At 45.1% G+C, this 12,972-nt stretch overlaps 1 protein-coding gene across 4 annotated transcripts in view; it reads right to left on the reverse strand.

Moving 5' to 3' along the window:
- The window catches only part of LOC121008393 (uncharacterized protein KIAA2012-like), a 269,189-nt gene that overhangs the window by 136,386 nt on the left and 119,831 nt on the right, over positions 1 to 12,972 (reverse strand). For all 4 annotated transcript variants that reach the window (XM_040440895.1, XM_040440896.1, XM_040440894.1 and 1 more), the window contains exons 11-12: positions 4,106 to 4,237; positions 197 to 268 (exon numbers count right to left, since the gene is read on the reverse strand). In XM_040440895.1, coding sequence (XP_040296829.1) covers positions 197 to 268; positions 4,106 to 4,237 — 204 coding nt within the window. The remainder of the gene's footprint in view (positions 1 to 196; positions 269 to 4,105; positions 4,238 to 12,972) is intronic.

Below are 12,972 nucleotides of genomic sequence, written 5' to 3' on the forward strand. Positions count from 1 at the left end.
TTTCATCCCCATACTGCTGCATGAAAACTTAGCTCTACTGCAGTTGAATGAGCTGGCAGTGAGGGTTTATTCCCGATCATTTCCCTGAGTATCGGGCTATGTCAATGCACCCCTATTGTATCAGCCCCATTAGTTATCAGTCATTGAAACTTCTTTCCTGATACCCAGTTATCTTGTACACTGCAGGGTTTCTTACCTTTCTCAGAATCCTGCTGACTACCAGACCATTGTTCTTCCTGACCTGCAGATTCCACTGGAAGGCAATCTAGAAGTCACACAGATAAGACATGTTTACAATGGCGCATGGTCTTTATGAAATGCAGACTGAAGTGACATCATTCATGTAACACTGATTACGCAGCTTTCCCAATTAACACTCAGCTCTTGTGTATTTCTGGCCTCCATAGCAGAAGCAGAATGTAGGGTTATCAAAAAGGAGATGAATATTCAGACCTTATAAAGCAATGGTTCACATTCATGGGCCACTATACAGTTGGCTGATTGAAAATAAAGAGCGTTTGTTTCTGACTATTGCCCAGTGGTTAAAGCTGCATTATTACATGCAGCAATTATCCCTTCTGCATGGACAATCGATACTACGATCATTCATCCCCCTTTTAAATTCAATGTTTGGCGATGTGCTGACAATTCAGTACCCCTGGGGGTATCTACAAATGTAGTTATGTATTGTCATTGTTATGTATTTTCACGTATTGGCCATATGTTCCTGCTAGAGGAAGGAATGGTTGACAGGAACAGGGCTAATCACCCTGTTCTTCCCCGTTGGTAGCAGTGGGATGGTCCTGCTTCCTGTCAAAAGGGGTAGTTCCAGTTCAGCTAGAGAAGGAAGGGGGAAGCACGTCAGCTCCTATTCCTATGGACCAGATCTAATTCTCCTGTGAGACCAACACTCCAGAGAGACCATCAGATTACAGAGCACAGCTTCCAGTAAGCATCAGTGTGTCAAGAAAGCAGAGTGATTTTACAGCTCTACAGACACTGCTGCAAGGTGAGGGACTACGGCTCAGACACCTTTTAAAACCACCACTAGGCCAGACTAATATCATGCTTGTAACACTATGAACACCTAGTACCCACAAGTGCCTGCTCATGCCAATTGATTGCTATCCAACCTGCCACCATACCTCCTCATCTGGTGCCAGAAAATGCACCACTCAGAGCATGTTGAAATTTAAGAAAAATCTAATAGATCAAAAAACTAATGCAAGGAAACTGTCTAAAAACTGTTTGTAGGGCTATTATATTTTTGACTGGACAAAATGGAAAGCAGACTGTGATGACTTTTGTTAATAAACCAAACAGCGTTTTTTTAAATTAGAAAAAACTAAAACAAAAAAAACAATGAAACCAACCTAAGGCCTCATGCACATGAACGTATTTTCTTTCTGCGGACCGTATACGGAACCATTCATTTCAATGGGTCCACCAAAAAACGGAACTTACCCCGTGTGCATTCCGTTTCCGTATGTCTATATTTCCGTTCCGCAAAAAAATAGAACATGTCCTATTATTGTCCGCATTACGGACAAGGATAGTACTGTTTTATTAGGGGCCAGCTGTTCCGTTCCGCAAAATATGTAATGCACACGGACGTCATCCGTATTTTTTGCAAATCAGTTATTCGCGGAAATACATATGGTCGTGTGCATGAGGCCTAAGGCATAATGGAAGAGCCGCACATATTTCCATTATACTTTTGCTCTGTATGTTCCAATCCTAGTTTTACATGATAAATACTGACCATATTGGCCAAATACAGACTGTGTGAAAGAGCCCTAAAAGCAGTTTTCCTGGATTTTACTTTTTTTATATATATTTTAAATACAAACATACAATAAATATTTTCCTCATGAAAAAAGTCACTAAAACAATGCTTTTCCATAAAACTTTGTTATCACTTTGCAGTAGTAGCTAATAATCCTTTTGATGATCTTGCGCCAGGTCTGGTTAACGGAGAGAAAGCAGTGTTTCTATAAATTTTAATAAAGAGACGGTGACTAAAACAAAAAAAGGAAATAAGAAAAGTGAATGAAAATTAGCGCCCAGAACACGGATGGCCTTGGCCGCTGCCTGATGAACATATGTGGTAACTTCAGTTGTGTTTACTAGCAGAGTACTGTTAAATGGGGGAGTCTGTTAATTATAAGAGTCTGCAGCAGGTCCCACAATTAACATCCTTTAGCTAATAACCTCATAAAGAAGGCGAAAATAACATCTTCTATCCGAAGGCACAAAAAACACACATAAGAAAAAAAAACGATGTCTGAAAAAAAGTGAAATCTTTTAATATTAACAGAGCGCCTTGGATATTTTCTTTTCAGGACTGTTTTCTGGACATCTGTCTGACATTCGCCCAGGCTTGTATTCTTTGCTGTCTGCTGGGACCTTTGTCAGCAAAGTTTGTTTTCCTTCCTGACAATCACAGTGTGATGGAGTCAAGCCTGCAAGTGTGGACTATTGATTTAGTCTGGAGCCGATGAGTAGAAGGGCCAAAACCAGGGGGTGGACGGCTATGTGAAAACATGAAGGGGGAGGAGGAGCGCCTCTCCATTCTAACTCAACACTGAAGACATAAGGAGAGGGGGGGGGGGGGAGTTTTAAAACGGGTTTGTCCCCTGTGGCTCAGTAATCGCTAATAAGAACCCCCTGCGAACCAACAATGAACTTCGCTTCCAACCCTTTTTTCATTGGCCATAAATCAGTAGTGAATTCTAGCCTAATAATATTTCAGTTTCCAGTTGGCCGCCTCTATAGTCCATTATGCCAACAGTATATAATACTGAATATTAAGGTTATTTAGGCCCTGTTGTTGAGAACTTTTCCACTGTGCACAAAATGGTTGGTGTAATACTTGAAATGTTATAGATCTTGTTAAGATAAGGAGTAATGGCTGTACGATCCCTAGAGTGCAACAAAGGGTTAATTTTGTCAGAGTGCTACCACTTCAGGATAGGCCATCACAGCCCACCAGAGTAGTTCTATAAATGGAACACACATGTTTTTACATCTGTACTTGTCAGCAGCCCCCCAAAACAGCCCCCCTCCTATTAACCCGCCTTCTTCATAAAGGAACCAAGGACAGAACATACAAACATTTAATAGACCTTGTATGTCTGTCTCACAGGACAAAAGGACCGCCAGATACATTACAGATCCGGATAACTTCTAAGACAGGCAGGCATGAAATGGATAGGAGATAGATATGAGATAGATAAGATATGAGATATATCTGAGATATATATATATATATATATATATATATATATATGAATAAATAGATGTGAGATAGATATGAAATAAATAGATACAAGACAGATAGACAGACATATATGAGATAGATAGATAGATAGATAGATAGATAGATAGATAGATAGATAGATAGATATGAGATAGAAATATACGAAAGATAGCTATGAGATATGATAGGAGATAGATATACTGTATATGGAATTATGATGATAGATAGATAGATATGAGATAGATAGAGATATATATATATATATATATATATATATATATATATATATGGGATAGATAGATAAATAGATATTAGATAGATAGATGAGAGATATATGAGATGAAAAAGATAGAAAGTAGATCGATAGACAGATTTTCTATTAGGTCCTGGAAGAACCAAACTAATGGTATTATCTAAGCCTATGGCATACTAAACTGAATCCATTAGTCCTTAGACCCAAAAAACCACACATTTCAAGGAGTTGTCTCTGGATGACAGCCTCTATATTTGTATTAACTATTAAGTTATATGGATGTCATAGACCCCTCCTCCATGTGCGAGAATGGAGAGCAGCACTTGCTCCAGTGGACCCAGCCTATCCTTGCATTAGATGGAGGGCCATTTATTTGAATGACCACTATGTAATGCTAGTGACAGTTGCAGGGGAAGTATGTGCTGTGCAGTATCCTCCTGAGATGGCTGATTGCCAATGGTGAGGGAAGTCAGACATATGACAATCTGCTGATGGCCACTCTGGCTTCTTTTTGAAAAGGGGTTGTCTACAGGAATAAAACTATGGCATAAAAAATCTTGGCATATCTATCCATATAGTACAATAAATGTTACCTTCTTCCTCAGGAATGAAATCAAAACGAATGGGAATGTCTGCATCCCGTGTTGCCCCCATCAGAGAGAGGCAGACAATCTCCCCGTCAGGACCCATTATAAGGCTCCCTACAGAACTGCCTTTACAGCACTCTGGAAAAAAAGCAGACATACATGGAACAGATTTATTGGTCTATAGTTAGGAGTATAGAGGGAATTATCGCAGATAACTTATATTTATTAGACAGCTGCAACATTTTATTGTATAGAGTGAGAAAAGAAAAATCACTAGCTACACCCAATATAATAAACATCTAAATATATTTTACTAATATACATACAATTATAAAAACAACTAAAATTGTACACTTTTTCAACTTAAAGATTTTTGAATTTCTTTTTTAAAAGGAAGGTCCTTTCATTTGCTGTTTTGGATATTGTCAGCAAAACTTCAGTTCTAACCTGAAGTTTATGGGATAAATGGCCAATCAAACATTATAACTGAGCAGGGGCGTAGCTATAGGGGGTGCAGAGTTAGCAGTCGCTACCGGGCCCAGGAACCTGAGGGGGCCCACTATGATGTGCCGCATAAGAAGACACCAGTATTATAGAAAGTGCATGCAGGTCAAGTTACACCACTGGCTGGAGGGAATGGGTTAGGTCGACAATTTGGCTAGGGGGGGGGGGGGGGGGCATCTCAATTTGCCAAAGGCAGCATGAAGGCTATGTGCCTTCCTGCCCCTGGCCACAAAGTACTGAGGGAAGGGGGACCCAAGCTGAACTCTTGCACCAGGGACCATGAGCCTTTAGTTACGCCCCTGTATCTGAGAATGCTTTTATGACTTGTTCTGCCCCCATGGCTTTTGTTAAAAACTGCCCTCATATCAACTAGTAGATAAAGTTGGTTATAACCTGGAGATGTAACCTATTTTCTGCTAACCGTTGCTACATTTTACATGGCAATAATGAGTGTGATGGCCAACATCATATGTCTGTTAAAAAGTTTATCAACCATGTTAGATTTTTTTGCTCGTTGTTGGGTAATGTTAGTGTAAAATTTGTCAAGGCTAACTACAGATCTGCATCCAATCAATGGAGCCCCACAATAGGTCATAAATAATGGTGTGTTGGTGGTTTGTCATTTTAATTTATCTGAAATTGTCACTGTGGCCACCTTTAGGTTGGAATCACAAATGCTGTTTTTGTGGCAGGTTTTTTTGAGCCAAAGTTAGGAGTGGATACTAAAAGAAGACGCATAATTTCTTTGAATCTGCAACTGCCAAAAAAAAATGCATTTATTTGCCATGGTTTTCCTAATGTTTTTGTGCAATTTTTCTTGCCTAAAATTGCTGTGGCCAGATGTTACATGAAAGTTTACAGTGAAATATAAAACACCTTACAATGTCCCAGATTTATTAATACTTTAATTTGTAGAGATAGTAAACTCAGACAGTCTGAGACCAGTTTCACACAAGTGTGGGTCTGGGAAACATTTGACAGCTCCATTTCCCGGACCGAACACTGCTCCTCTGACTCAAATCACAGCATTATAATGATTTCTGATGCTGTGATTTCCTGCTCGACAGTGGGACTACTGTACTATAGGCATTGTGAATACAGAAGACCCACAATCAGACAGGAACTTGCAGTAATTATGATGCTGAGAGTTTGCTTCAGAGGAGCAGTGTTGGGTCCAGGAAATGCAGACATCACACGGAGCGTGTTTCCCGGAACAAACACACTCGTATGAAATTAGCCAAAAAGTATAAGGTCTCTCTTATACTGTATTTTTTACCTGTATTTGTAAGCCACGAGCACAAGTGAGTCCAAAACACAGAAGAGACTCAAATATTTCCATTATACTTTTTATCTGTAGCTCCCTTTCCTAGTTTGGCTTAGGCTAGTTTCACACTAGCGTTAGCAGTCTCTATTCCAGCAGAGAACAGCCTGCCAGAGCTCTCTGGACCCAGCATGGCCGGATGTTACCGCAATGCCCACCAGCCCCATTCACTATAATGGGATCCAGAAGAGATCTGGCTGCCATCCGGTAAATATGCCAGGATTCGGACAGACAAACACCGCTGCATGCAATGATTTTTGTCTGACTGAATCCTGCATATTTGCAAGGTAGCGGCCAGATCTCTGATGGATCCCATTATAGTCAAAGGGTCCGCAGCGGCTGATGTGCGCCACTGTTCCCCTGCTTGCCGCTGCGGTCCCGGGTGCTATATTCAGCAGTGATCTGCTGCCAGTGCTAGCCATTCACCGCTGCAGTCCTGGCCCTGTCTGTGTAGGTACTGTTGTTCTGGGATCCGCTCCACAGTTTCCTCTCAGCCCTGGCCACAGCATGCTTCATGCTTTTTCCCTGCAGAACTTCCTTAAGGGGCCGGTGCGCATCACTTTCTGTGCTTTATGGGTTAGGTCATGTGACCTCGCTGTCCAATCCTAGCCCTCCTGCACATATATAGGTGGTTCAGCCCCCTTCCCAGATGCCTCAGTGTCAAGGTCCTTGTGTCCTGCTAAGGTTTATTATATCTGCTTATGTTCTTAACTCGTACTTGTATTCCTGGACTCTGCTATCTGTTTGATCCCTGCCTGCTTGCCTTGACTCTCCTGTTGTCGAACCGGATTGCCTGACCCTTACCTGTGCCGTCTGCCCTGACCTATTGCCTGTTTGACTTCGCCTCTTCCTCATCCTGCCCATCCCATCCTGTCCTGCACTGTTGCTCCTGGTTATGACTCGGTCTGCTGACAATGCCTGTGCCTCTGGTACCTTGCTCAGGTACCTCCTGGTCCGCCTGGACCAGCTGCCTCGTGTGCCAATCCTCCTCAAGAGGTAGCGATCTGGTGTGTGGAAAGTCTATCCCCACCATCAGGGGTACTGTGAAGATCAAGGGGTTCACTTAGACAACGCCCTTACAGGAGGTAGGACACCTGTCACATAGAGATGTCGCGAACATAAAATTTACCGTTCACGAAAGGCGAACGCGAATTTTCGCAAATGTTCTTCTAGACTTCAATAGGCAGGCAAATTTTAAAACCCACATGGACTCTTTCTGGCCACAATAGTGATGGAAAAGTTGTTTCAAGGGGACTAACACCTGGACTGTGGCATGCCGGAGGGGGATCCATGGCAAAACTCCGATGGAAAATTACGTAGTTGACGCAGAGTCGGGTTTTAATCCATAAAGGGCATAAATCACCTAACATTCCTAAATTGTTTGGAATAACGTGCTTTAAAACATCAGGTATGATGTTGTATCGATCAGGTAGTGTAAGGGTTACGCACGCTTCACAGTGACAAACCAAACTATGACAGACCAAACTCCCCGTTTAACGCACCCCAAACAACCGCAAACAGTCCATTTGCACAACCGCAAACTCCCCATTTGCACAAGGTTGGATACCAAGCTAGCCATGTCCCGTTCCTTGTCCTCACTGACGTCATTAAAGGTCTCTTCCTCCACCCAGCCACGTACAACACCAAGGGTCCCTGAAAGGTGACAACAAGCCCCCTGGGACGCCTGCTGTGGATGGTCTTCCAACTCCTCAAAGCCACCTTCCTCCTCTGACTCCTCTTCTTCAGACTCCTCTCTCTGCATTGCCGCAGGTCCAGCAATCGACGACGACGACAAGGCTGCTTCTGGTGGTGATGGTGACGCTTCCTCTTCATGCTCATCTACGGCCTGATCCAGCACTCTTCGCAGGGCACGCTCCAGAAAAAACGCATATGGGATGAGGTTGATGATGTTGCCTTGGGTTTGACTGACCAGGTTTGTCACCTCCGCAAAAGGACGCATAAGCCTACAGCCATTGTGCATGAGCGTTCAGTAACGCAGCCAAAAAATACCCAGCTCCGCAGAGGCTGTCCTCTTTTTTTTAAATTTAAAAAAATCTGTTCTTAACAGTTTAATCTCTGTTTTGTCCCCTATCAGGGGCCGGTGTATGGAATAGATTTTAGGAACCGGGAGATGGAAAAAGATGCTTGGTCGGTCCTCTTACTTCCAATTTGGAGCACTGCGCGTATGCCTTGCAATGTACTGTGCCACCAGATATGAGTGGTGTGTTAAGTAGTACTATTCCTATCAGTTTAATCCCTGTTACGTCCCCTATTAGGGGACGTGTATGGAATAGAATTTAGACAACCGCAAAGAGTTGTCAATAGTTGACACTCTCATGACATACATTTTATTCCTCTATGCGTCAATCTTGGTGTAGTGATGACTGTGCTCGTGCGCACGTTTGGGAGATTGCAGGCGATGGGGTTTTTTCAAAGTCTATGGTCGTGCTGAGGTAGTTCAGTGACAGTTAAGTGACCCAGAAAACAATGATTCTGCAGTGTGGGCCCATTGTTGGCCTAGTAGGAAAATTAATTTTTTTTTCTATGCCAAATTATCCAGCCGATCGCTTTTGGTCTGTTTACAATGAAGCAACGACCTTATCATCTGGGGTGTGCCAACATTGCCATTGCCAACACACTTATAGAGGTGGTCGCTTCATGGTGATACGCAAGCCCCTTCACCACAACAAGATAACGATCACGAAGGGGAATTGACACATGTATGTGCCTTTTTGTTGTGTTTTGTTTTTGCAGCCAGTGCAGCACCAGAGGCCAGAAAAATTAGCCATGTACACATGCCTGAAAAATCAGGTATTGTTGCAGCCAATGTTTTCCAGGCAGAAAAGTGCACTAAAACATTTTGGCTTGAACCCTAGTTGGTGGCAGATAAGTCACACAAGTCATCCGGCATGCAGAGATAAAATACAGCAGCGTGTGGACCATTTTTAGCCCAAGGCAGCTCATCTCATCACCAGGCCTTTATTAGTCAAATGTATCGCCCACTGTCAGTCCCTTCGGGATCCATGCCTCATTCATCTTAATAAAGGTGAGGTAATCTAGACTTTTTTGACCTAGGCGACTTCTCTTCTCAGTGACAATACCTCCTGCTGCACTGAAGGTCCTTTCTGACAGGACACTTGAAGCGGGGCAGGCCAGAAGTTCTATCGCAAATTGGGATAGCCAAGGCCACAGGTCAAGCCTGCACACCCAGTAGTCAAGGGGTTCATCGCTCCTCAGAGTGTCGATATCTGCAGTTAAGGCAAGGTAGTCTGCTACCTGTCGGTCGAGTCGTGGGTGGACCCCGAAGGGCTGTGGCGATGCATAGGACTTAAAAAGCTCTGCATGTCCTCCATCAACAACACGTCTGTAAAGCGTCCTGTCCTTGCCGGCGTGGTCGTGGTAGGAGGAGGATTACTTTTACCTCTTCCCCTGTTAGATTCCCATTGTGCTGTGACATCACCCTTATAAGCTGTGTAAAGCATACTTTTTAATTTATTTTGGAACTGCTGCATCCTTTCCGTCTTGCTGTAATTCGGTAACATTTCAGGCACTTTCTGCTTATACCGGGGGTCTAGTAGCGTGGCCACCCAGTACAGGTCGTTCACCTTCAGCCTTTTTATACGAGGGTCCCTCAACAGGCACGACAGCATGAAAGACCCCATTTGCACAAGGATGGATGCCGAGCTACTCATGTCCCGTTCCTCGTCCTCAGTGATCTCACTGAAAGTCTGTTCTTCCCCCCAGCCACGTACAACACCACGGGTACCAGATAGGTGACAACGAGCACCCTGGGATGCCTGCTGTGGTTGGTCTTTCTCCTCCTCCTCAAAGCCACATTCCTCCTCTGACTCCTCTTCCTCACACTCCTCTTCCAGCGATGCCGCAGGTCCAGCAAGCGATGCTGATAAGGCTGTTTCTGGTGGTGATGGTGACCAAAACTCTTCCTCTTCACGCTCATCTACGGCCTGATACAGCACTCTTCACAGGGCACGCTCCAGAAAGAAAACAAATGGGATGATGTCGCTGATGGTGCCTTCGGTGCGACTGACTAGGTTTATCACCTCCTCAAAAGGACGCATGAGCCTACAGGCATTGCGCATGAGCGTCCAGTAACGTAAAATTCCCAGCTCCGCAGAGGCTGTCCTAGCACCCCGGTCATACAAATACTCGTTGACGGCTTTTTTTGTTGGAGCAGGCGGTCGAACATTAGGAGTGTTGAATTCCAACGTGTCGGGCTGCCGTAAATCAAGCGCCTCACTGGCATGTTGTTTCGCCGCTGGATATCTGAAAAGTGCGCTATGGCCGTGTAGGAACGCCTGAAATGGCCACACACCTTCCTGGCCTGCTTGAGGATGTCCTGTAAGCCTGGGTACTTATGCACAAAGCGTTGTACAATCAGATTCAACACATGTGCCATGCACGGCACATGTGTCAACTTGCCCAAATTCAATGCCGCCAACAAATTGTTTCCGTTGTCACACACCACTTTTCCGATCTCCAGTTGGTGCAGAGTCAGCCACTGATCCACCTGTGCGTTCAGGGCGGACAGGAGTGCTGGTCCGGTGTGACTCTCTGCTTTCAGGCAAGTCAACCCCAAGACGGCGTGACACTGTTGTATCCGGGATGTGGAATAGCCCCTGGGGAGCTAGGGGGTGCAGTTGATGTGGAGCAAGACGCAGCAGCAGAAGAGGACTCAGCCGAGGAGGTTATGGAAGAGGATGGAGTAGGAGGAGTAAAGAAGGTGGCAGCAGGCCTGCCTGCAAGTCGTGGCGGTGTCACCAACTCCTCTGCAGAGCCACACATTACATGCTTGGCAGCCGTCAGCAGGTTTACCCAATGCGCAGTGTAGGTGATATACCTGCCCTGACCGTGCTTTGCAGACCAGGTATCAGTGGTCAGATGGACCCTTGCCCCAACACTGTGTTCCAGACATGCCATGACTTCCTTTTTCACAATCGAGTACAGGTTGGGAATTGCCTTTTGTGCAAAGAAATTTCGGCCGGGTACCTTCCACTGCGGTGTCCCAATAGCTACAAATTTTTGGAAGGCCTCAGACTCCACCAGCTTGTATCGTAAAAGCTGGCGGGCTAAGAGTTCCGACAAGCCAGCTGTCAGACGCCGGGCAAGGGGGTGACTTTGTGACATTGGCTTCTTACGCTCAAACATGTCATTGACTCAAGGCAAGAGACGGAGTGGCGGATGGTTGAAAGGGGGCAAGGAGGACAGCAGTGGTTGAGGTGGCTGAAGATGCTGGACCAGGAGAAGGATGGCAGCTTTGAGTTTGTGTGCTGCTTGTACTCATGTGTTGATCCCATAGGCGTTTGTGATTTGAGATCATGTGCCTTCGCAAAGCAGTTGTACCTAGGAGGGTGTTGGACTTCCCACGACTCAGTTTCTTTTGGCACAGGTTGCAAATGGCATAGCTGGTGTCAGAGGCAGACACACACAAAAAATGCCACACTGCTGATCTCTGCAATGACGTCATTCTGGTGGTGGCAACATCATGCGTTGATTGGCGTGCTGTCTGGCTGACCCCGGGTGCCGATGCATGCTGTCTGACTGTGCCACTAGCTCCTTGCGACGACCTCCCCCGGCTTCCAACTCGTCTCCTCCTCCTCTCTGTCTCCCCATCTGAACTTTCCCCCTGTTCTTCTTCTCTTCGAGCGGGCACCCACGTGACATCCACGGACACATCGTCATCATCAACAGCTTCACTTGTATCTGACAACTCAGCAAAGGAAGCAGCAGCGGGTACAACATCATCATCATCATCACACCGTACGTCCATGTGTGTAATGCTGCCTGACTGAGACATATCCCTGTTATCTACATCCTCTGGCAATAATGGTTGCGCATCACTCATTTCTTCCAACTGATGTGTAAATCACTCCTCTGACAGATCAAGTGAAGCAGCTGTGGTGCTAGTGTTGGTGGTGGCAGCAGGCGGGCGAGTGTTAACTTGAGAGGTGCCCGAAGCTGAGCTGGAGGAGGATGGTGCGTCAAGGTTCCGAGCGGAAGCTGTAGAAGATTGGGTGTCCTGTGTTAGCCAGTCAACTATGTCCTCAGAACTTTTTGAGTTCAGGGTACGTGGCCTCTGAACACTGGGCATTATTCTAGGGCCAAAGGGAATCACAGCACCATGACCAGGACAGCCCCTGCGGGGTGGCCTGCCTCTGCCTGTCATTTTTTCTAGATTAGTTTAGTTGTACTATGCGTGCAAGCCACTGTGACACCAGATATGAGTGGCACTGTGCACTGGCAGAAGTTGGCAGAGTAGACGCTGTAGGCCTGACACACACGCTTGCAGACAACTAACTGCTATTCAATCTATTACAGTCAAAATTGTTTTGTTTTTTTAAACTGTAATCTACTGTGACACCAGATATGAGTTGCGCTGGTGACACTATGCACTTGCAGGGCCTGAAACACACACGCGTGCAAGCAACTGACTGCTATTCTATTACAGTCAAAATTGTTTTGTTTTTTTAAATGTAATCTACTGTGACACCAGATATGAGTTGCACTGGTGACACTGTGCACTTGCAGGGCATGAAACACACACACACGTGCAGGCAACTGACTGCTATTATATTACAGTCAAAAAAGTTTTTTGTTTTTTTAAATGCAAGCTACTGTGACACCAGATATGAGTGGTGGCACTGCGCAAGTGGGCACAGTATACGCTGTGAGCCTGACACACACGCTGGCAGGCAGGCAGGCAACTGCAATTAGATTACACAGGGGGAAAAAAAAAAAGCAGACTGATGTACTAGCCCTAAAAAGGGCTTTTTGGGGTGCTGTCCTTACAGTAGAGATCAGATGAGTCTTTCAGGACTGTAGTGGACACTGAATACACTAGCCTAGCTATCAATCTCCCTAATAAATCAGCAGCAGCTACACTTTCCCTCCTCTCACTAAGACTGCAGCTTCCGAATGAATCTAAAATGGATGCTGTCCAGGAGGTGGGAGGGTCTGGGAGGGAGGGTATGATGCTGATTGGCTGGAATGTGTCTGCTGACTGTGAGGTATAGGGTCAAAGTTTACTCAA

Source organism: Bufo bufo, chromosome 7 (genome assembly GCF_905171765.1).
Source record: "Bufo bufo chromosome 7, aBufBuf1.1, whole genome shotgun sequence".
Lineage (NCBI taxonomy): Eukaryota > Metazoa > Chordata > Amphibia > Anura > Bufonidae > Bufo > Bufo bufo.